Source organism: Lepidochelys kempii, chromosome 19 (assembly GCF_965140265.1).
Source record: "Lepidochelys kempii isolate rLepKem1 chromosome 19, rLepKem1.hap2, whole genome shotgun sequence".
NCBI classification, from domain to species: Eukaryota; Metazoa; Chordata; order Testudines; family Cheloniidae; genus Lepidochelys; species Lepidochelys kempii.
The window spans coordinates 13,242,427-13,267,092 of NC_133274.1; the positions used below are offsets into that span (position 1 = coordinate 13,242,427).

At 52.9% G+C, this 24,666-nt stretch overlaps 1 protein-coding gene across 16 annotated transcripts in view; it reads left to right on the forward strand.

Annotated features, from left to right (window-relative positions):
• Positions 1-24,666, forward strand: part of PTPRU (protein tyrosine phosphatase receptor type U) — a 320,906-nt gene that overhangs the window by 260,714 nt on the left and 35,526 nt on the right. For 11 of the 16 annotated variants that reach the window (XM_073317468.1, XM_073317470.1, XM_073317476.1 and 8 more), the window contains 9 exons: positions 4,517-4,707; positions 8,482-8,554; positions 11,824-11,900; positions 14,634-14,651; positions 17,384-17,420; positions 18,834-18,931; positions 19,028-19,144; positions 21,439-21,593; positions 23,840-23,975. In XM_073317468.1, coding sequence (XP_073173569.1) covers positions 4,517-4,707; positions 8,482-8,554; positions 11,824-11,900; positions 14,634-14,651; positions 17,384-17,420; positions 18,834-18,931; positions 19,028-19,144; positions 21,439-21,593; positions 23,840-23,975 — 902 coding nt within the window. The remainder of the gene's footprint in view (positions 1-4,516; positions 4,708-8,481; positions 8,555-11,823; positions 11,901-14,633; positions 14,652-17,383; positions 17,421-18,833; positions 18,932-19,027; positions 19,145-21,438; positions 21,594-23,839; positions 23,976-24,666) is intronic. The other 5 variants (XM_073317471.1, XM_073317478.1, XM_073317479.1 and 2 more) reach the window with 1 other exon arrangement.

A 24,666-nucleotide genomic window follows, 5' to 3' on the forward strand; every position in this document is an offset into this window, starting at 1 on the left:
GAGGCATCTTTGGTATGCAGTGAGTTGCGTGCTAAAGTGCTTGAGAACAAAGTGAATTAGGTTTCTGTTTGAACAATAACATGTGCTAAAAATGGTTCACAAATCTGAGCTGCAGGACCATGATCTTGGTAAGGCATCAGGCTAATCCACCATTGCTCCATCCACGAATCTCCCACTGACTGTGAATCTTGACCCCACTCTCATCTGCCTATGCAGGGCTCCTCCACTGAACTTAGCTTGTTGTCATTGCAACAGTAGCCCCGAGAGGCCACAATTGAGATCCAGGCCCCATTGCACTAGGCACCGGACACGCACAGTGAGAGACAACCCCCGCTTTGAGGCGCTTACAATCTAAATAGGCCAAATGAAGAGTGGGAGGGAAAACGGAGCTGGGAAGTGTCCATGGTCCCACAGCAGATCAATGGCAGAGCCAGGAAGAGAATCCAGGTCTTCTGAGTCCTGGACCAGTGCCCTAGTTCCTGGACAGTGCTACCTCTCAGCTTCTTTCATGCTGCCAGATTGGGAGTCAGATTTCCCCTAATGAGGCTCTTCCCCAAAACCATCAGTTCAACGAGTCAGCATGGGCTACACTCGCTGTACTGCCATCTTCATCCACTGGGGCTGCACAGATTGTACAGCCTGCCAGGGCTCTGGTGCCTGGCACCAGTGACTGCCCATGCGAATAGATCAGCCTGATGGCAGGCTCCACCTGGACTCTTGACTCATTTTTTATCCTGGCACTAGAAAGCCCGTGTCTGCCTGTGGATACCTGCACCCCTTTCAGTCAGACTGCAGGTCCTTGCACACTGAAAGGATTCCTGGCCCTCTATATATCCTCAGGGGCAGCAATCTCATCAAAGTGACCTCATGCGTGTGTGTAGAGCCATGTCTATAATAAGCAAAACTCCTTCAAGATGTAACTCCACTGGAAAAAGTGGGTGGGTGGGGTCTGAGCTGCAAAATTCAGATCTGGCTCTCAGCCCCCCTGCTCCAAGTTGTGATCAGTGGTTTTGGTTGGCCCCAGTGTGACTGGGAGCCATTCACAAAACAGAGATCTGAATGCAAACTGAGAAATCTGAGAAATCCTGGCCTAAGCCTGGGTAGATTTGGATCCAGGCTTTTAACTTATGCTGAGCTTGGAGTTTAACACGGACAGCTTTCTGTTGTTCTGAATAGGCGTGGGTCTTGCAGGGTGAAAAGTACACTGTGCTCATGTTAGAGGGAGACTGATAATTTCACACCCACTGGCATATGCATTTCTAGGCTGATTTAGTTATAAAATAATTTGTTCTATGCCCTAGTTTCAACCATATGCTAATAACATCTGTTACTATAACTTCAAGATGCTGCTTGCTCCCATCTTGCCTGTGCAAAAGACAGGATTAATATGGTTCCCAGCATTGTCTCACAGATAATAGAAGCCCAGAGGGCAACCTTTTCCTCCTTTGATATATCTGGATAGGTGTATTATTTTTGAGCTAATACTGTGTATTATTTTTGAGCTATTGTGGCTTCTTGAAATGCTCTTAATGAGACTGGTTCATATGAGCATTTTCTCCTCCAAGCATCTGAGAGCCTGCAGCCCAGACTCTCCACTGTCTTACACGTGCAGGAGTCAATGGGGCTGCATCTAGCTTCTGCCAGGAGTGGATTTAGGTTCATTTCTGGGCGGTCATGCATGAGAAAGAGGCTTCTGTGATGTTAGACACCGGGGCTGATTCTGCTCCTGCTTACACTGGTGTAGCTCCGGGCCCTCAGTGTAGTTGCTCTGAGTTTACACTGGCGAATGGGAGAGCAGAATCTGGACTGTAGCATCAGAGACCAGAAATTGATGCTGGTTGCAGCGTTTGAAGGGAATGCTGAGGTAGAGACTTGAGCTGTTCCTGATATTAGGGAGTGGGACCTCATCTGTGCCCCTTAGGGGAGCGCTGGGGAGGAAAGAAGACGGTCTCCCTGCTGATGAGGATGCCTGCCCATTGCTCTGCTTGACAGAGCGCAGGTCTGAAGCAGACAGGCGCTAGCTGCGCAGGAGTCCGACTTTTCCCCTAACTGAAGAAAATAGCCCCATCCCAAATCTCTAAACACCAGTGTTGAAAACACCCGTGACGCCCAGATGAGCTGCCTGTGGGTGACAAGCTCTGGCACAGCCGGACGTTCTCAATCAACCTTCCCCAGCTAAAACAGACCCGAGTCCCAGCTCAGGCACCAGGCTCAGCATGCTTCCTCCACCTTTTCCTTCCTGGAAAATAAAAGCGGGGGGGAGCGTTCTCTAATAGTTAGATGCTGGGCTGGGAGTCAGGACTCCTGGGTTCAGGTCCCAGCTCTGTCCCTGACCTTCTGTGTGACCTTCCCCACAACCCCTGTGCCTCAGTTTCCCCATTTGTCAATTGTAAGGGTCCTTCGCTGGAAGGAGCCATTGTGCATAATTGCAAATTAGTATCATCATTAATTTTAATTGTGTTCAATGTCCTACAAATTGTCATAAACTCCAGTTCATATCACCCAGGTTTCATCCCTCCCCTCACCCACATCGCCATATTCCATTCACAGTCACTCTCCTGTCAGTGTACTGACACGTTTGAGGTCCATCCAATTGGGGTCATTTCACTTCACAAAGTCTGAGACTCCTGCACTATTTCATGTATGGGGTTTCCTGCATTCTGTTAACATATTAGCCCTCCGTTAGCTTTTCATAACCCCGAGATGCAGACACTAGAAACCGCAAAACCTGGATGGGCGATTTGGCATTTTCTAGCAGATGCAAGGAACCCTTGGAGCTTTATGGATGAACCAGAAAGGATTGTTTAGAAGTGTTAGGATAACCATAGCCAGAACTCAATCTTATAGAGAAGATAGTTGTTTGCAATAGGCAAACAATGCTGCCATCCAGAGAAATGCTCTGCACTGAACAAAGTACTCTTAGCAAGGTCAGAGCTCAGAACTTTGGGTGGGAGCGTTTGGGGAATCCTGAGAATTAATCAATGAGCAGCGCAGTGGTGGCTCGTCATGAAAAAATACAGACTAACGCTGAATTTGGCCCAGATACCACATGGGCTAAATTCTACTCTCAGTTACATTGGTGTCAATATTGAGTAGCTTAACCAAGTAATAACAGTGAAGTCCGTTGACATCAAGACTAGAAATAAGACACGCCTTTTCAGCTGTGAGGATAATTAACCATGGGAAGAACCTATGTCGGGGCGATGGATTCTCCATCCCTTTCAGTCTTTGAGACCAGACCAGATATCTTTCTGAGACATCGGAAAGGTGCGGGTTTCAGAGAGAAGTGACTGTTGGCTGCTTTTTTGCCTGTGTTGTGCAGGAGTTCTGACTAGAAAGATGATAATGGTGTTTTCTGGCCTTAAAATCTTGCAATCACTCCAGAAGGGACTGAGAGCACAGTTTGGCCTCATCAAAGCAGTTGTTTATTAACATGCTTATTCTGCCGTTCCTCACCTTAACTAAAGTATTACGGTGCTAGTTTTAATACCGTACCGTGCCCAGCCCCTCTGCACTGGCCATTAATGCTGGTGCTGTGCCTTCCAAAGGGTAGCGACAACTGCTCCTCCAGGGGGCGCTTCCACAGAACCCCAACAGAGAGTCCGACATGGCAAGAGCACCCCCTGCAGCAGGTTCATAGAATCATAGAATATGAGGGTTGGAAGGGACCTCAGGAGGTCATCTAGTCCAACCCCCTGCTCAAAGCAGGACCAGTCCCCAACTAAATCATCCCAGCCAGGGCTTTGTCAAGCCTGACCTTAAAAACCTCTAAGGATGGAGATTCCACCACCTCCTTAGGTAACCCATTCCAGTGCTTTACCACCCTCCTAGTGAAGTAGTGTTTCCTAATATCCAACCTAAACCTCCCCCACTGCAACTTGAGACCACTACTCCTCATTCTGTTCTCTGGTACCACTGAGAACAGTCTAGATCCATCCTCTTCGGAACCCCCTTTCAGGTAGTTGGAAGCAGTTATCAAATCCCCCCCCCCTCATTCTTCTCTTCTGTAGACTAAATGATCCCAGTTCCCTCAGCCTTTCCTCATAAGTCATGTGTTCCAGCCCCCTAATCATTTTTGTTGCCCTTCGCTGGACTCTTTCCAATTTTTCCACATCCTTCTTGTAGTGTGGGGCCCAAAACTGGACACTAATCCAGATAAGGCCTCACCAGTGCCGAATAGAGGGGAATGATCATGTCCCTCGATCTGCCGGCAATGCTCCTACTTATACAGCCCAAAATGCCATTAGGCTTTTTGGCAACAAGGGCACACTGTTGACTTATATCCAGTTTCTAGTCCACTGTAACCCCTAGGTCCTTTTCTGCAGAACTACTGCCTAGCCACTCGGTCCCTAGTCTGCAGTGGTGCATGGGATTAAGTTTGAGCGTCCTTGGGCAATCTCCTATCTAAGTACCAGCTCAGCCCAACTCTGCTTAGATTGAGCAAATCAACCAGGAGCACCCAGCCTGCTATGTCGTCTTCTGAACTCTTCCTGTGCCTGTCCCCCATGGCTCCCAGGTGACCAGCGCAGCAGTGCGGTCAATGAGTCCAGCAGCTTGCTCGGAGGCTCCCCACGGCGCCAGTGCGGGTGCAAAGGCTCCCCATACCACACTGGGCAGCTCCACCCTGCCGTCAGAGTGGCCGATCTCCTCCAGCACATCAACCAGATGAAGACAGCGGAAGGCTATGGCTTCAAGCAGGAGTATGAGGTGAGAGCTGGGGAGCGGTCAGGGAATCCTGCCTGCTCCCCCTTGCTTTTATCCCCTTCTCCCACACCCGCCTCGCACGCCCACCCCCGACGTAGCCGAGGGGTGGGGCAGGGCAAAGTCAGACAGCTGGATTCCCAGGTCATCTTTGGGGCAGATCACTGGGACTCCGGCCTGAGGGTATTTCTGCAAGTGTGGGATGCTGCAGACATCTAACAGCATTCATCTGAATAATGGGAGTTTGTGGTCAGATGTCTCATGAGGCACCAGGGCCCAGATCCTCAAAGATATTTAGGGGCCTCACTCTCCTGGGAGTTGGGTGCCTAAATACCCTTGAGGATCCGGGTCCAAATTAGACACGAGCAGGCAGGGCACCCCAGCCTTCCCATGGCATGGCGTGTGAGTCTCTCGCCCTGGCGGCTCCCGGGATGTCATACCCTGAAACAAACTAGGCCAAAACCAGGCCATGTCAGCCATTTGCTAGACAGTCCAGGAAACTTTCAGCATGCTGGGCTAGCCCCTCCCAGATCTGCCCCTGTAGGTGGCTCTCCCTTTGGAAACCCAGCTCTTTCCTTGTCCAGCACGGCTGGCTGCAGGATAATGTCAGGTCCACCCCTTGCTTCGTGCTGAGAGCTTCTCTCTCCTCTACTCCCGCCCTGTGACAGACACCCACTGTGTTCCATTGTGCAGCAGCAGCCCAGCCTGGTCAGTGTAGATGGTCTCCTCTTATTTTAATGCAGAGCGGATGCCCCCAGAGTCATTAATGCTACATCCCTGTCCCTACCCCATTAGGCTGAAGCAGGTATAATGGCGAGATGTGCTTTCTAACACTTGCTACAGTGCGCATAGCAGGGCTGATTTCCTGATTCCTTGGTGTCCCACAGGCTGGGCTATTGAAATCCCCCAGTAATTAAAATTACTGTTTAATGTTCACTTGTTTCAAGTGCAGGAACCTTTTTGCCCCCTCTTTTATGTATTGGACAAATCATGATTAATTATAATCATTAGGGCTGCTTGACAAGCTGCTGTATGGGCTCAGAGCTAGTCATTTGAAAAGCACTTTGATATTATGGGTGGGGAGAAAACATGTAATTTCCTTCCACTTTCTGCCTCTTATTCTGATCCATGAATGTTGCTGTTATTATGTACCAGGCTGTTCTACTTCTATGGGGAGAGAAAAAGGGTAAGGAAAGACCTGGAGAAATAAGGAATTTGTAATGGTCTGAAACAGGGATTTCTGGATGAAACTGAAATTTGTATCTGGCACATAGAAGCTCCCAGAAATGTTCTTCGGTTAAAGAAGCAGATTGAAAGTCAGGACTCCTTCTGGCCCTTGTTCTGCCACTGCTGTACTGCCTACCCTTGAGACAGTCACGTCACCGCCCAGTGCCTCAGTTTCCCCTTCTAAGGACAAATAATACAGGCTTGGCTCACAAAGTAGTGGTGGGGCAGTGAGGGTTAATGATTTGATGTTTGTGAAGCCTGTGCTGATGTTTCTGTAGGAGAGACGCTGCCCAGAGAGCAAAGTGGTGTGATTAATATTTGCTTTTCAGACAGAAATCTGATTTGTTGCATTGACTATTCAGATTGGGGTAGTGTTTGGAGGCCCCAGTCAGGATCTGGACCCCATTGTTCTCGGTGCTTCACAAACACATAAAATGATGCACTCCCAAAGAGCTTACAGTCTAACAACTTCCTCTGGCCTAAGGAAAGCAGACTGTGGTGTGTGTTGTGTGGCTGGACAATGTGCTGTGTGCTAGGGAAGTCCCTAAAGACCCCAGCACGCTTTCCCCAAGGCACTTCTTGCAATGTGCGATTTCCTCATTCCTGTCCCTCAATAAGGCTAATCAAATTCAGACTTCAGGACATTCTTAGTTGCATGTGAGGCTCAGGAAGGAATTCCTGCATGTATAGCACTGACCAGCTGGCTAGGTCCAGACACCTTCAAGTCCGTCTGGAGGGACCTGCTTTGAGTTGCTCTGATGGGACAAACTTGTGTGTCGCAATGTTGCAGTGTTTGGTGCTGGGAAGCGGCCGACCAATGCCATCACTGTGGATTGGGTCCTTAGTTCTTCGATAATGCATTGCGTGTTCAGATTGCTGCACAAACATGAACAGGTTAAGCTTGACAGGACCCCGGTGGTAGGGCCTCGTTTGGCAAACTGTTTACGGTTCTGGTCCTCCATCATCCATAAAGTTTAATTTAAAGTGAAACAGGTGCAGAGAAGAGCACCCAGGAGGATCAGGGAGTAGAGGGCCTGTCTTTTGAGAGGAGACTGGAAGAGCTTGGTGTGTTTAGTTTAGCAAAAAGAAGGCTGAGGGGGGATATGATGGCTCTCTGTAAATATGTTAGTGGGTAAATAGCAGGGAGAGTGAAGAGCTATTTAAGCTAAAGGCAATTGTTAACACACGAACAAATGGGTATAAACTGGCCATGAACTAGACTGGAAATCAGAAGAAGGTTTCTAACCACTGAGGGGTGCGGTTTTGGAACAGCCTCCCAACAGGAGTTGTGGGGCAAGCAATTAGTTCTATGAGAGAGCTTTACAAATGTATGAGTGCAATGGTATGATGGGGCTGTTTGTGATGGTGGGGGGCAGAGCTCAAGAGCTCTGGGGCTCTCGTCCAGTTTATGTCCTGCGTTCCTAAGGGTTCATGCTTCAGGGTTACAGCCAGCCATCTGCAGGGTCAGGAAGGGATTCCCCCCCTGCCCCCAATGTATTCTGGGAGGATTTTTTAATCTCTTTCCTCTGTTGCATCAGGGATGGCCACGGCTAGAGATGGGACACTGGGCAGGGAGGGCCAGGACTCTCAGGTGGCACTGAACATTCTCTCTCTCAGGTGCTTGGCAGCTGGTTCTTGTTCATGTGCTCAGGATCCGGCTGATCGCTGTATGTGGGATCGGGCAGGAATTTCCCCCCGGTCAGGTTAGCAGGAACCTTGGGGGGTTTTCGCCTTTCCCTGCAGCATGAGGGTGGGGGTCACTTGTCACGGTTATCTGGGTACACCTCACTTATCATTTCCCTGCCATTGATGGGGCCTCAGGCACTGGTCACCTCAGTGCCTCTGTTCTCTGCCTGTGGCACGTAATAGTCTCGTCCCCTGTGGGTTGCAATACTGCGGTCTGATTTCGGTTGTTGGGTTTAGTGCGCGCGTGCTGTGTGGTGCTGGTAGCCTGTGATACACAGGAGGTCAGAGTGGTGGGTGCGTCTGGCCTTAAACTCTATGACTCTAAGGTAGGCTTTAGCCCCATTTTGCAGATTGGGAAACTGAGGCACAGAAAGACAAACAGACTTGCCTCAAGATGCATGGTGAGCCATTGACATTGGGACTCAGGAGGTACTGTGTTCGTTCCCATAGACCACTCAGCCTCTTATCACCACTACGTTATGGCAGGAACTCAGTCGCAGTCTACTGCAGCGTTGTGAAGTGGTGTGATGAGATCCCTCGGGTGTGGTGGCACATCACGACCTTGCAGCTCAACATTGTATCGTGATGAGCCTGAAAGTTCTATTCTGGGACCCTTCAATGTCCTGGAGCATTCAGCTTGTTGGGTGCAGGATCCTCCTCATCAGCAATTAGGACAGCCCCCAAAAACATCATCCGCACTTCGCCCCCCCATCTCCACTGTCAAAATGCTAGATGAAACTGCAATGGATACTGCACCCAACCCTAAGCCTAGAGCAGGTGTGATGGGGCGTTTGCTTCAGGGGCTACCAGAGGGAATCCCATGTATATGTTCCCTGGATAGATAATAGACTTTTCTGCTTTCTTTAGAGTTTCTTTGAAGGCTGGGATGCATCCAAGAAGAAAGACAAGACCAAAGGGAGGCAGGATCACATGCCAACCTGTAAGTGTCTGAGACAAAGGCTTTAAAAACAACAGAAAAACCTGCCTGCCTAATATTGGAATGCTTTGAAACCTCTACAAAGAGTCTCCTAGCAACGCACAGGCGACAGGGGTGCGGAGGGGTGATGCGCTGGTGCACAACAGGTGAACGGGCTGGCCTCTTCACTCCATGGACCTAGGTTGTGCTTTGCTCTTGGGTGTTGTCCCGGTTGTTGGTTTCATTTCTGTCCCTCCCAGAGATTTGCTTCACAGAACCTCACCCCAGCAGAGGCCCAGGCATCACGAATGAGGTGCACTGGCAGAGCCGTGTGTGGGGAGTAGCTGGGAAGCGAGGGGCGGTAGGTCGTGACAGTTGTGCATGGCCGAGCTGTGCAATGGGCTGGGGCAGGACTGGAACAGGAAGGCTCAGGGCGCTAGCAGGGCTGTCTTGGGAGAGCACATCTGGAATAAGGGGGTGAGCCAGGGCAGGACGGAGAAGAGCTGGCAAAGCTTTGCAGAGCGGCTGGCTGTGGAGCAGAATAACTGTGGCCAGTCAGGCCAGGATTAGGGGGCGGGGCAGCTTCCCTGTGGGGTAAAATCTATCAAATTCATTGGGGGGAAGAAGCCGAACGAATGTGTTGGGCTGGTGGAGTGCAGCAGCTATCCCCGTGCTCGGGGCACTTTGTCTATGGGGTGCGGTTTCCATTCATTCTGTGCCTTTGAGTCTAGCTCACAGGCTGGAGCTGCGTGCGACACTGGCTCCCTTGGCCTTGAGAGACCCTACTAGTACAGGTTTCAGAGTAGCAGCCGTGTTAGTCTGTACTCGCAAAAAGAAAAGGAGGACTTGTGGCACCTTAGAGACTAACCAATTTATTTGAGCATAAGCTTTCGTGAGCTACAGCTCACTTCATCAGATGCATTACTAGTATAGGACACGTTTGGTGGTGCTCAAAGGCTATGGACAAGTTGGGCCCCGTGGCGCTAGGTGCTGTACGAACACTTATTGCTATTAATTAATACCTAACTCTTATACGGCCATTTTCCTGCCCCAGGGAGCTTACAGGGTAAGAAAATAGACAGATGTGGACACAATAAACACGCTAAGGTTAAGCGATTGGCTCTTAAAGAACAGAAGAGACCGGAAAGGCTTGTTTCTGCCGGAGTCCTAGTGCTTTACTCCTCTGGCATGATCCCATGGCCAGGTCCCTACCCCAACAGCCAGGGTACGTTCCACTAGCGTGACCACCTTTTCAAAATGCAAAACTGGGACACATGCAGGAGCCCTGCCTCCTCCGTGGCCCTGGCCCTGCTCCTCCTCTTCCCTCAAGTCCCTGGACAGCCCAGAAGTCAGAGCCAGGCCATGGTAAGAGCCGCCTAGAGAGCCTGGGGCACTATAGGGAACTCTGCACCTTCTACCTGCCCTGGATGGTGGGCTGGGGTGCCCAAAAGCAGCCCCTGGTCTGTGTCCCTGCCCCCCGGGGGTGCACTGCCCAGGGCAGATGGAGGGTCCAGGACTCCGGGGTTCCCCTCAGCGGCCCAGGCTCCCTGCATGGTTCATACTACTGCCTGACTCTGGCTTTTGGCCTGGCCAGGGGCGGGGTCTCAGGGGCCAGAGGAGGAGCAGGAGGTGGGGCCTCGTGGCAAGGTGGGGCTAAGGCCCACAACAGCCCCCACCACCAGGAAGAGGCGGGCGCCATCCCTGAGCCTTGGGCCGACATGGAGCAGCACCACAGGGAATCTGTGACAAATGGTGACCCAGAGTCATTCTGCCAGAGGCCACGCTCTGCAAAGCTCAGGGGAGAGATTCGTGTTTCCCAGTCTAGGGCTGCAATGGAATTCCCATCGTCCCCAGGGGCCAGTATTCCCCTAGCAGTGAAGCATTGCAAGGCCATGTCCCAATGCAGTGCAGTCCCTTATAAACGCAACATCTTCCCCGCATTCCTCTCTCCATTGCAAACCCCCAAAGGAACGCAGGAGGGGTGCTTTTCTGTGCTGCAGGCTCACAAGGAAAATGGGCTGGACCTGTGGATTTTGTGACATCCAGGCCAATTCTTTTGTGGATAGAAATTCGGACAGGAGGCTGAGTTTTGAGCTAACCCCAGGACGTACTGGTTTATACCAACCCACCAGCCCCCTCCCAAAGAACCTCCTTGCTCTGTCTGCTGCCCCACTTTGGGGATAGGGGAGGGTATGTCAGGGGGAGACCTGCCCCAGTGCTTATCACCTTGCTGTGATTTAGCGGGGGGTGTTGCGGGGTGCACACCAGGGTGGGGGACAAAAAGTGTATCAAAACCCAGCCAAAGCTGTATCACCGCATTGAGGCTGCTCTGAAATACCTTCCCCTGGTTATTTTTATTGCTTCTAAATATATCTGGCTCCTCTCTCTGCTGTGCAAATTGCTGCTGGTCGTTCACATGGCTGCAGAGTGGGAGCAAATTGTGTCAAGTGTGTCACAGAGGCCAACCACAGGTGCCTCTGCTCTGCGGGAGGGGGAGAGAAGGACTCTCAACTCCTCCCTGCTTACACACCCTCTTTCTGCCCCTGGCAGCCGGTGAGTTTGCCCACCCCTTTCTAATTCAGGGGTAGGCAAACTACAGCCCGGGGGCCACATTCGGCCCTTCAGTTGTTTTAATCGGCCCTTGAGCTCCTGCTGGGGAGTGGGGTCAGGGGCTTGCCCTGTTCCGCATGTGCCATGGCTCCCGGAGGCAGCGGCATGTCTGTGCTCCGGCTCCTACGCGTAGGGGCAGCCAGGGGGCTCTGCATGCTGCTCCCACCCCAAGCATCACCCCCGCAGCTCCCATTAGCCAGGAACCGCAGCCAATGGGAGCTGCAAAGGTGACACCTGCGGACAGGGCAGCCCGCACAGCCACCTGGCCACGCCTGGGCATCGATGGAGGCAGGATTGGAATAGCAGGGGGCTACGGGTCAGGAGTGAGGGATACCGATGGGGGTAGGATTGGAATAGCAGGGAGCTATTGGTCAGGTGTGAGGCATTGATGGGGGCAGGGAAGGGGACAGAACTGGAATAGCAGGGGGGCTATGGGTCCAGAGCAAGGGACATCGGTGGGGCTTGGGGTGGAGGAGAGGCAGGACTGGAGTAGCAGGGGGCTGCGGAGCAGGAGTGAGCGACATCAGCAGATCTTTGATAAGAAGCTGCGTTCCCCCAAGGGGAGTGCTCAGAAGGGCACAGAGAGCTGGGCTGGAGCCGTGCAGGGACCACGGGCCGTTGTCTCCATGCCTGCCGCCCCCTTTCTGCACTGTCACAGCCTCTTTGTCTGACTTGCTCTCCAGATGACCGACATCGAGTCAAGCTGCACCCGCTGCTCGGGGACCCCAATTCGGATTACATCAACGCTAACTACATCGACGTGAGTACTCGGGGGGCTCTGGGCCCGACCTCGGCGTCCCCGCAGTGCGCTTGCGGGGGGATAGGAGGGGCGGCGTGTGGACCTCGCAGCATCTGTGTGTGGCCATGCATGTTCTGTAAGGGATGGTTCTGCAAATCCGAGCAGCGCGTGGAGGGAGGTGGGATCCCCCGGGAGGAATGTCCGGAGGTTTGACTAACTAACCCACCGCACCCTGCATGACAGGGCCCAGCACAACTCTGCTCCCACAGCCTGCCCGATGTATGTTCTTTGGTTCTTGCTATTCCTCCCCGCAGTGCCCCAGTATCCCATCTCCCCCTTCTGCTCCTCTCTCTCTCTCATTCCCTCTTTCCTCTGTGGTCTTTTCCTCCCCACCCCATGGACCAAGCTCTATACCTGTGTGTGGAGGGCACCAGAAATGGAATATCAGGGGAAATGCCAGGTCAGGCGGAGGGGCACAGGCAGGGCTGGGTGGGGAGCCCATGGAGTGATGGGGTATCCAGTGGGTCAGGCTGAGGGCAGAGGCCGGGCTGGGTGGGGAGCCCAGGGCTGGGGTGATGGGGTATCCAGTGGGTCAGCCTGAGGGCACAGGCAGGGCTGGGTGGGGAGCCCATGGAGTGATGGGGTATCCAGTGGGTCAGGCTGAGGGCAGAGGCCGGGCTGGGTGGGGAGCCCAGGGCTGGGGTGATGGGGTATCCAGTAGGTCAGCCTGAGGGCACAGGCAGGACTGGGTTGGGAGCCCATGAACTGATGGAGTATCCAGTGGGTCGAGCTGAGGGCACAGGCAGGGCTGGGTGGGGAGCCCAGGGCTGGGGTGATGGGGTGTCATAGAATCATAGAATATCAGGGTTGGAAGGGACCTCAGGAGGTCATCTAGTCCAACTCCCTGCTCAAAGCAGGACCGATCCCCAATTAAATCATCCCAGCCAGGGCTTTGTCAAGCCTGACCTTAAAAGCTTCTAAGGAAGGAGATTCCACCACCTCCCTAGGTAACGCATTCCAGTGTTTCACCACCCTCCTAGTGAAAAAGTTTTTCCTAATATCCAACCTAAACTTCCCCCACTGCAACTTGAGACCATTACTCCTTGTTCTGTCATCAGCTACCACTGAGAACAGTCTAGAGCCATCTACTTTGGAACCCCTAGGTTTTCTACTTTGAAACCCCTAGGTTTCAGGTAGTTGAAAGCAGCTATCAAATCCCCCCTCATTCTTCTCTTCTGCAGACTAAACATCCCCAGTTCCCTCAGCCTCTCCTCATAAGTCATGTGTTCCAGTCCCCTAATCATTTTTATTGCCCTCCGCTGGACTATTTCCAATTTTTCCACATGCTTCTTGTAGTGTGGGGCCCAAAACTGGACACAGTACTCCAGATGAGGAGTATCCAGTGGATCAGGCTGAGGGCACAGGCAGGGCTGGGTGGGGAGCCCAGGGCTGGGGTGATGGGGTATCCAGTGGGTCAGGCTGAGGGCAGAGGCCGGGCTGGGTGGGGAGCCCAGGGCTGGGGTGATGGGGTATCCAGTGGGTCGGGCTGAGGGCACAGGCCGGGCTGGGTGGGGAGCCCAGGTCTGAGGTGATGGGGTATCCAGTGGGTCAGGCTGAGGGCAGAGGCAGGGCTGGGTGGGGAGCCCAGGGCTGAGGTGATGGGGTATCCAGTGGGTCAGGCTGAGGGCAGAGGCAGGGCTGGGTGGGGAGCCCAGGGCTGGGGTGATGGGGTATCCAGTGGGTCAGGCTGAGGGCACAGGCAGGGCTGGGTGGGGAGCCCAGGGCTGGGGTGATGGGTATCCAGTGGGCAGTGGCGTAGCTTGGGGGGGGGAGCGGGGCAGCGGCCGCTCCCCCACTGAGCACAAGTGGCGCCTTGTGAATGTCTTGGCCCCTCTTAAATTTTCCCCTGTTGAGGGAACAGGGGGCGCGAGCCCCAAAAAAGGCGCCACCCGCTGCGGCACTTCTACTCCCCCGGCGGCGGGACCTTCAGTGCGGCTGCAGACACCCGGCGGCAGGACCTTCAGTGCGGCTGCAGACACCCGGCGCGAGTGAGGCCGGCCCCCAGCCCGCCGCCGGGGCAGTAAAAGTGCCGCAGCGAGTGGCACCTCTTCTTTGGATCGCTCCCCCTGTGCCCTCCACCTGGCTACGCAGCTGCCAGTGGGTCAGGCCGAGGGACACAGGCAGGGCTGGGTCGGGAGCCGAGAGCTGGAGTAATCTGGGAAGGGTGCATGGGCAGGGTGATGGGGGAATCTATCCTGGATCATGCCAGATGTATCTATCCCTCGAGTCGTTTGCATGGGAATTAGTCCAACCTCAGTCTATAGTTATTATATGAAGCGCTGCAGTAGTTCTCCTGGGCTTGCCAGCACTGCTCAGTTTGCAGCGAGAGCCTGGCAAACCTGGGGGCTCACACAGAACTTCTTTGGCAAGTTCTTTCCTGAACCGGAGCCAAGGCCCCTCGTTCCCCCCACCCCCATCGCAGCTGGGTCTCCCCCCAGCTGAGCAATGCCCCCATAGGGTCTAGGGGGATGGGCTGTCCCAGTTAGTTCATTCTGCCTGGCTGATCCAGTGGGATAGCAGGAGCAATGCTGAGTCCCCCATGGGCAACTGCTGCTTCTTTTCTCTGCTGTCTGTCATCTGTGACCCGCTCCCATGGCTGCCGTGTTCTAATCCATCTCTTGGACTGTACCTTACTAATCTTCCTGTCTCTGGTCTCTTTTTCTTTTCAACTTGTGTCCGACTGGGATCATTAAGATTCGGATAAACCGAGAAGTAAGTAGCCTATATCCCTCTCCTCACTTTTTCCCCCACTTTCCTTTACTCCTCCCACGACACCAACCTGGGGACTTCCTTCCAGCATGTGCTCTGGCCCTGATGCAAGTAGAGTAGATGTGTACAGGTGCCTGTTAGATGACACTCAACTGCCCCTCAGGAGGCTGCGGTTCAAGTCCTGCCTCTTACAGAGACTGCTTGTGTGACCTGGGAATCAGGCCCAGCAATAGCACATGGGTACAGCGGAGCGGTGGCCATAGGTGCAGGCAGAGAGGACTGGATTGTCATCGGCACTGAGACCTTGGTTACGTGGGAAAGGTTTTTTGGTGTGACTTCAAACCGGTGCAGTGCTACAGGTCTGTCTCTCCGGCAGACACGCGAGGGCTGCTTTTGGTTTAGCTTACGGAGCTTGGAAAGAAGGTTAAACTAAACAAATGATCCAAAAGAAGATGCTCGGTTTTTAAATCGAGCTGGGATGTTTTTCTAAAGCTCTGCGCAAGGGAGTGTCTTGGGGCAGGTCTCTGGCTTGTGTTCCACAGGGGGTCAAGTTAGGTGATCCCAGTGGTGTCTTCTAGCCTTGGAACCTATGAGTCAGTACTGGAATAAGCATGTCCACACAGGACTAGCAGGGACCTCTTGGATCCTGGAGTCCAGCCCCCTCCTATCACAGGCACCCCATTATATCTGCCTGGATAACTCCACCTGTATCACACTGTCCCATGCAGACAAGGCTCTTCACAGCCCTGGAGCAGCTAGAGAGGCCTGTGCACCAGTGAGAATTAGGCTGGCTCAGTGTCTTCCCTTCTGCAGCCTGACGGAGCCGGGGGGTTTTATTTGTATGTCTGCCCATCAGTCTGGCTGTCGGAAGGTTTTGTGTTTTTATTTCCTTATCGATCTCCAGCAATTGCATCATTAAAGCATGGTCAAGGCAGCTTCCCCCATACCAGCAAACTGACCCCTGGAAACAAACCCTGCTGAAATTGCACATGATGGGTCTGCAGCTGGAGCCCTCCTGGTTCTGTTATTGGCCTTGTTAAGATTTGCTCTGCTGTTTGGGCTGACACTTCCCTACTCAGAATTAGTAATGTTTGCAGTAACTGGCTCAGATGAATGAGGAGTGTGGGCCATTACCCGGGTCCACATGCCTGCTTCGGACTGGGATATTATTAATAGGGCTCTCACGGTGACATTACCCACAGCCTTCAAATGTTTGTCGGCGCCGGTTGTGTAAGCAGGAAGCCTCTGACCAAGGCACCTGGCCTCTGAATGTCAGGCCAGGGCTTTGATTGTCTCTCTGGCTTCTGTGCTGTGGACACAGCCCGGCTGTAAGTAGAAGGGGCCAGGTGAGTGGCTTCCGACAGCAAATTGGAGTAGAGAACGGGGCAGAGGGGGTCACAGAGTCTGCTCCAGCATGTTGGTGGGGTGATCTTGGGGGATTCTACAGTGAAATCTCTCTGTCCTCCACCCCCCTCTTTTGAGGTCTTGTTTCCCCCCTTGCACTCCTCTTCCCCACTTGACCCATTTTCAAATTCCTTTCCCCCACCCCTCGGATTGCTCGTCTCTCCTCTTTTCCAAGTCCTCTTTACTCCCTTCCCCATTCACCCCCTGTCCATTCCTCCTCATTCTTTATAGTTCCCAGCCCTCTCCCTTCTCTCCCCGTCCCTGCGGAAAGGGGGCTGCTCTCGCACTACTGCCTACCCCGTAGCTACTGAGAGAGGAATTCCCCCAGGGTCATGCCCATGTGCCAAACACCTCTCAGGGGTGGTGTAGGAAGACTTAAGGGGATGGTCTAGATGGTCTCTTGAGGTCCTGTCCAGCCCTACATTTCTATGGCTACGTCCCCACTTGGTGCTCCGGGTGTGATCCCCAGCTCACACGTACTTGTGTGAACTCTCACCTAGATAGTGCGCTAGAAATAGTCGTGTAGCCGTGGTTGCACAGGCAGCAGTGACAGGGGCTAGCCGCCCCAAGGATATATCCGTGGGGTCTGGGCGGGTTTGTACTCGGGCCAGCCAGTTCCTTCACTGACATGGCTGTCTACACAAGCTGGGCATCACGCCGTGAGCTCCTGATGTAGACAGAACCTAGGGGATGATGTCAGAAAGCCCCCACCCCCCTCGAGGGTGTCTCTGGAGTTTGCCTAACATCCTTATTGGTGTGAACTGGGGGCGGTGCTTGTTGATCCTGGCTGGGAACCTGTGTTTAAGGAAGGTTGTGTCTGGGGGCTTACAGCTGAGAGTGGCCTTTAGAGAACGCAACAAGCTCCAGGTCTGGCCAGCTGGAAACTCTTAGCTTATCTGGGGCATGGAGCATCAGGGAGTCTCGGATCGAAGCCAGGCATCCTACTGACTAGTCTCCTCCTGGTCTCAGAGTGCAGTCAGTCTCTCTCAGCCTGGCATTGTCTGGGACCCAGGAGAGTTCTGAGCAAGAGGCTTTATGCCCAGTACAAATACCCGTGTTCAGAGGATGGTGTTTGTTCGGAGATCACTGCAGGGGAAATCTCACTGGCCTGAGCCTTCCCCCTGCCCGGGGAAATGCATAGGGATGCCAGGTAGTCACTCTGTGCCATGGGCTTTACCCTCTCCCCATGGTCCAGTTCTCTGGTGAGCTGGCCATCAACTTGGTCAATAGGAACAGGGTCTCATGGCAACCCCCACTGAGGGTGGCTCATCAGCTGTGTCTCAACCAGATTTCCTTCCCTAGAGGTTTAACAGAATCTTGTTCCATTACAGGGTTACCACAGATCCAACCACTTCATAGCCACTCAAGGTAAAGTGCCTTCGAGCTCCTGGCTTTGTCTTTCATTCTCTGCCTCTCCCAGGGCCATTGGGCAGACGGTGCTCGGGGGTCCAGTGACCTGCAGCTTTCCCCCCAGGGGATGTGGTTTGTAATGTGGAGATTAAATCCGTGGTTCAGTGCAAGGTGGGCTGGAGACTGGGCTTTCTGATCCCAACACATTAGCACCAAACCAAATGCCGGCTGGAAATTCCCTACTGAATAACAATCACTTGCAATCCTCGCGCACAGCCCTATTCTCCCTGCAGGATGCCCGGGACCTTTGCAGGCCAAATGGGGCACAGAAACACTACAGAGTTATTTAGGCCTGATCCGAAGCATGTTGAAGTTAATGGAAAGACTCCAGTTGACTTCAGTGGCCTTTGGCTCAATCCCAAAGTGGAAACAACTACCAGGTCTGATTGAAATGGCAACCAATGAACTGGATTCTCTGTGAAGGGACATTCCATTCTCATTGGCTAGGGGCTATGTCAGGGGACAAGAGGTGGGCTTCCTTAATCCTTTCATCCCAACACAACACATCAGTGGCTCACCAGGACTGTGCTCAGATCCAAGGGTTCCAGCTATCACAACCAGCCCTGCAATTATAAATGAGTTTACACAGGTCAGTGCTCAGGAGCAACCCTACCATAACAAGAGAAGCAAAGCTAGCGCCCATGGGCAGCCTTGTCAGCAACCCTACCATAACAAACCGGTGTGCACAGCCCGCCTCTCATGTGCAGCTCTACAATGGCAAGGCAGTGCACGCAATTCCAAAACCCACATGCAGCCTTGCAAGAAAAAAAATTGCTGCCTGCAGCCCCACTGCGGGCAGGCAACCCTACAATAACAAACCGGTGTGCACACCTCAGTGCCCACAAGTGGCACTGTAATAACAAGCCAGTGTGAGCAGCCCACCACTCACATGCAACCCTACAATAACAAACTGGTCTGCACACCTCAGTGCCCACAAGTGGCACTGTAATAACAAGCCAGTGTGAGCAGCCCACCACTCACATGCAACCCTACAATAACAAACTGGTCTGCACACCTCAGTGCCCACAAGTGGCACTGTAATAACAAGCCAGTGTGAGCAGCCCACCACTCACATGCAACCCTACAATAACAAGAGAAAATGATGTCAGCTGGGGAAGATACCATTTCAGTGAGGAGAGACATTTTAGCTTCAGACTCCCAAGGGGTTTTATTTACCAAAAAAAGTGAACAGGGGGAAAGGGAAGTAGCATGATATTGAGACTGGAAGCTCGTCAGGGCCAGGTCTGTTTGTTGGTATGTGTCTATACAGATCCTAACCCACTGGGGCCCTGATCTCGGGGAGGCATAGTGGGATCTGAGGATAGTGGTTTCCTCTATGGGGTCTCAGTTCTTTTCCTCTTTGTCCCCCAGGCCCCAAGCAGGAAATGGTGTACGATTTCTGGCGCATGGTGTGGCAGGAGCACTGTTCCAGCATCGTGATGGTCACCAAGCTGGTGGAGGTGGGAAGGGTAAGGGACCAGTCCCATTCCTGTCCCTGACAGCTTTGGCTCTGCTAGGGCCCGTCCTCCCACGGTGCTACAGCGTGGTCTGTTTGCTTGTGGCAGGTGAAGTGTTCCAAGTACTGGCCGGACGACTCCGAGATGTACGGAGACATCAAAATCACCCTGGTCAAATCGGAGATGCTGGCGGAATATGCCGTCCGGACGTTCGCCCTGGAGAGGGTAAGTGCCTGCGTTGTGCTGCCTCATCCCTCATCCCTGTGGATGCAGGAGGCCTGTTCTATCCCAGGTTAGGTTGCTCCCTGGCTTGTATCAGATAATCCCCTGTGCTTCCCAGGGAAGGGGATGCTGCCAGCAAGCAAAGTCTGCAAGCACTTTGCAGATGCCGGGGGCCAGGCTAATCCAGGGACTGACAGGCAGAGAGCTGCCACCATGCATGTGCATCTAGAGCCCCGCAAACAAACCATGCTCTCATAAACAGCAGTGTAAACCTGGAGTAACTGCATTGACTTCACTGGAGTCATTCTGGATTACACTGGGGTATATGAGAGCAGAATTTGGCCCAGGATGCTGGGGTTGGTCTTGATATGCTGAAGTGGGTTAGTTGTTCACCAAGGGCCTGAACCAAAGCCTAATTCAGTCAGTGGACAGACTCCCATTGACTTCAATGGGCTTGGGGTCAGCTCTGGTTGGAGTACCCGATACAAGACCGAAGGACCTCCACTCCCTCTCTGGCCAGGGCAGCATCGCTCCTTACAGTACATTCTGTAGAAAAATTGGAAAGAGTCCAGCAGAGAGCAAAAAAATGATTAGGGGACTTGAATACATGACTTATGAGGAGAGGCTGAGGGAACTGGAATTATTTAGTCTGCAGAAGAGAAGAATGAGGGGGGATTTGATAGCTGCTTTCAACTACCTGAAAGGGGGTTCCAAAGAGGATGGATCTAGACTGTTCTCAGTGATGGCAGGTGACAGAACAAGGAGTAATCATCTCAAGTTGCAGTGGGGGAGGTTTAGGTTGGATATTAGGAAAAACTATTTCACTCGGAGGGTGGTGAAACACTGGAATGCGTTACCTAGGGAGGTGGTGGAATCTCCTTCCTTAGAGGTTTTTAAGGTCAGGCTTAAAGCCCTGGCTGGGATGATTTAGATGGGGATTAGGTTCTGCTTTGAGCTAGATGGGCTAGATGACCTCCTGAGGTCCCTTCCAACCCTGATGGTCAATGATTCTGTGATTGTCCTGGGCTGTGTCCTGGCCCATTTAAATGCCCCAAACAGTGGGGCTTCCCCCTCTTCTCCTAGGGAAGCCTATTTTTCCCCCTCTTCTCCTAGGGAGCCTATTTTTCTGTTGCTGTTTAGTGTGAGTTTCCCATGGCTCAGTTGCACCCCAAAACTCGTAGTGAGACTCTCTGTACCCCACTCCAAGCCATGCGCTGTGTCACTGGTGCTCATGGCCATCAGGCAGTAGGAGCCGTGCTCCGGGCAGGCTGGGTAGAACTGCTCGTTATTTACATGGTCACTGTTGATCATCTAATTTTAGGGTAAGCACCATGTAATTGCAGAGGGAGTGAACGATTGTTTCTATCCTCTAGTGTGGAGTGCAGATTGCATGGCAATTACTGTACAGTACGGTACCTTGGGATATAATAAGTGTAATGTACCCCCTAATCTGCAGGAACACGAAATTACTGTCTTGTTACGAGCTAGGTACCAAACAGCTTCCTGGAAACGAGTGTATTCATTACCAGGCCATTCCTTGGTGCCCCGGAGGCCTGTGCAGAAGGGCTACTTATCACGGGTTTTCTGTTTTTAACCCCATTGTCGCTGACAGAAAAAGAGCTGAGACTATGTGGCTGTAGGGTACCAGGAACATCTGTCCATGGCACTGCCAGCTCGCAAGACTTAGCAATTGCTATTTAGTTCATCCCTGCGGGGGTTAATCCACAGGGCCCACATAGAACTGTGAACACTGTATCTTGTTAGGGGGCGCTAGAGATATGGGGCAAGATTCTTCCCTCTGTTTACACCAGGGCACAGTGTGTGTAAATTATCACCCTAGACCCCTAAGCCAACCCTAACCCCCTAAGCTAACTCTAACCCGCTAACCCTAACCTAGTCCTGACTGGTGTAAATGACTGCCCAAGGTGTAGGGTCATGGAGAATCACACCCACCCCGTCTGTTCATGAGTGACCGCACACTCGGCAGCACCTGGGCACGCTCACCCCAGGGAATGCGATGACATGGCCAGTGGGGAACAGAGGCGCAGGGCCAGGGAGGAGCCTGCTCGGAGGGGCAACCTGTCAGATGCTCCAGATCACTAGCATGTGCGCCAGCAAAGCCACCCTCAGCGATCTTGGTCTGGTGGTGCATAACCGACAGTGATCCATCTGCTGCTGCCTGGAATCCAGAGACAGCTGTAGTGAGTCTGGGTCTCCATTCCCCTTTGTTCTCCAGGTCCTTGGCTCCTGCCTCCGGGATTCCTCTGTCCTCACCCTGCCTTGTGCTTCCTTTACAGAGGGGCTACTCAGCGAGGCATGAGGTAAAGCAGTTCCACTTCACGTCGTGGCCCGAACACGGGGTGCCTTACCACGCCACCGGGCTCTTGGCCTTCATCCGAAGAGTGAAGGTTTCCACACCCCCCGACGCAGGGCCTATAGTCATCCACTGCAGGTAAGAACCAGCTGCAGCTGCTTGGAGAACCCCAGAGATTTCACTGCCGGGCAGTGGAAGGGGACGCAGCACTCATAGGCGTCATGTGACTCCTGTATTTGGAGAGGCTGGGTGTGAGCACCGAAAGCTCCCTAGAAGTGGGAGGGCTTGAGCAAGGGGATGGGGCCTGCCCCATAGAATCGTGTCCCAGGGCGCTTTGGCTTGGAGTGTAGGACACTTGGTTCGATAGTAAAATATTTAACAGGGAGCTATGAAATGTGTGACTTGGCTGCGGCAGGTAAGGAGCCTCTGGTTTATGGCTCGGGGTTGGGTGTCTCTGCATGAACGTACTGAGCTGTAAAATGTTCTTACCCAGGCTGATGGGTAGCAGGTGCCTCTGAAATAGGAGGCATCTAGGGAAGGGTGTGTATTTCAAGCACTTGCGATTTGGAGCGCTGCACAGGGGCCTGTGTGTTCTCCTGACGTGAATTTACAGCCTGGTGAAATGAATCCAGGTTGACCCAGAGCCTGAAAGCATCTGTTCAGTCTCAGTACAAACATCTCCCATGCTGTCCCCTCAAGCCAGCATCTAACCCTGCTTCAGAGCGTCCACTGTCACTTGAGTGTGTGTTGTTCAGTCCCCCTGGCCAGTTAGACTCAGGACCGCTCCACTGAGATTCATGGATTCGAAAGCCAGAAGGGACCATTGTGACCATCTAGTCTGTCCCTGTCCATAGCACAGGCCAGAGAACTCCCACCAAATAATTCCTAGAGCAAGCTTTGCTATGGAGGCCAGTGAGTCCCATCTGTGATGGATTTTTCATGGGAATGTGGACAGCTGGCCACTTGTAAATACTCAATTTAAGACCACAAACTCCTCTTTTAGGGGTTCCCCCCTCAGCCACCAGCTGGTGATCTCTTCCAGGAATCCCCTGCCTTTCACAGAAATGCAGCCACTTCTAGGGTGGAGCAGGGCAGCTATTTAGCAGCACATGGCAACACAACTCAGCAGTTCAGGACAGGATGTGGAAGAGAATATTGAATCACTGTCACTGGGTGGTCCCCTGTGAGCTAGCACCAGCTAGTTCTGCCTACCTCTACCTTCCTTCAGGCTCTCAGCTCTCCCCCCAGTGCTTCCTTCCTCTCCATTTATATGCTCCCAGCTGCTGGGGTTGTTCACCTTCAAATAAACTCCTCAGTCTCTGCTCAGAACTGGCCTTCCCACTTGGTCTCAGTTAACCTACGTTGGTAGGGATTTGAGTTTGCTCCTGACCCCGTTACATCATTTCTTGGAGATCTTACATGCAAGGACTGGTCAGGCTCAAGGAGAAGATTAGGGCCAGGAATGAGTGGCCAGGCCTCTGGTTTGAACCTGAAACAGAACAGAAAGTGCCTGTCCTCTCTGACCATCCATCAGAGCGTCCCAGACTTCCTTTGCGACGGTGTTCACGGCTCTTCCTCTGCTGGGCAAACAAGGAGGAGCTGATGAATGAGAGGGATTTTTTATTTGATTTCTCCTTGTCAATTGCCTCATCAGTATTCATTCACTGGAGACAAGGAGTGTGATTAGTCCCCGTAGTCTGTAATCACTGATAATCATGGGGAGTGATTCATCAGCCCCAGAAATTAGTATTTCACTATAAAAGCCTCTGGGAAAAGAGGGCGGGGGGAGTAAATCCATTCCTGGCGTGCTGGGGGTTGGTATGGCTCAGACAAGTGGATTGTCTGATGGGGTGAGTGTGATGGGCAGTGCTGGGATGTTTCTAAGGGTATGTCCACACTGCAGACCCGGGGTACAGCTCAGGTGGCCAGACTTAAACTAGTCTTAATCCAGGTGGCTCAGGTACCCTAGTAGTGAAGCTGTGGCAGCACGGGCTTCAACACAGGCTGCACAAACCCACCCAGGGCCCCGGGTGATTACTCAGGCGGCTAGTCCAGGCTGAAACATGCACTGCTGCAGCTGGGCTGGTCCAATACCTCACCTAGACAGATTAAAGGTCGTTTGGGTCGGCACCCTGTGATTGCAGTGTAGGGATAACTTAAGCTTCTTCCACCTGGTCTGTCTGTAGGAGGGACAGACTCACTGGCGAGGGTTTGAACTGGTGCCTGTGTGTGTTTCTGTGTCATGCCGTGTGAGGGTGTGTTGTGTCTGTGTCGTGTGTACATGTGCTGTCATTTGACGTCACCGGCAGGTTTTGCAGGCTTTACTCCCATGTAATTACTGATCCTCTATTTGTTTGTTCCCCTCCCACTCCCCATTGCCCCAGTGCTGGCACCGGGAGGACAGGCTGTTACATCGTCCTGGATGTGATGCTGGACATGGCCGAGTGCGAGGGCGTTGTGGACATTTACAACTGTGTGAAAACGCTGTGTTCACGGAGAATCAACATGATCCAGACCGAGGTGTGTAGGGAGGGTAAAGGGGGGAAGACACCCCCCCACTTCTGCCTTTTAACAACAGGCTTCCCAGATCTGGTATCAGGTGCAGAGTCTGTTCCCCTCCCTTCTCTGTATCCACCATAGTCTGGTGCCAGGAGGAGAGACAGGACTGGGCTGGGATGCATCTAAAGGAGACTTGTTACTGAGGCTGCTGGACACAGGCAGATCCTGTGGTTCTCTCTGACTCCCTAGCTACCAGCCTGTGTTCCCTATACAGGGATTCCCTAAGTCCTGGCCCTGCGTGAGCAGTCAATTAAAATAGTTAGTGATGCTTAATCTTAATTAATTAGCCCTTCCTGCATCAGGTATTGCTGCTCTGTCTCCATAACATCCTCTGATGTTCCCATGGAAAGCAAAAAACCCGCCCCTGCCACCATGTCTGGCAATGTCCTTCCAGGAATGGCCTCAGCAAACATGGCAAGGTCTGCAGGGTCTGGAGAGCCATGGGCATTTGGCTTAATCCTTCCCAGAGGGCTCCCCAGGTGGGCAATGCTGGGCCACTTCACCTAGGCATAGTGGCAGCTCAGGGCAGCAGAGTCAGCGTTTGTACTGTATATGTGCCCCTGACGGAGTAGCGAGTCCTGCTGTGTCCGGGGCCTCTTCAATGGGCCCCCTTCTCTGCTCCCCTCCTGGAGCCCATTGCTAATGCTGGTGT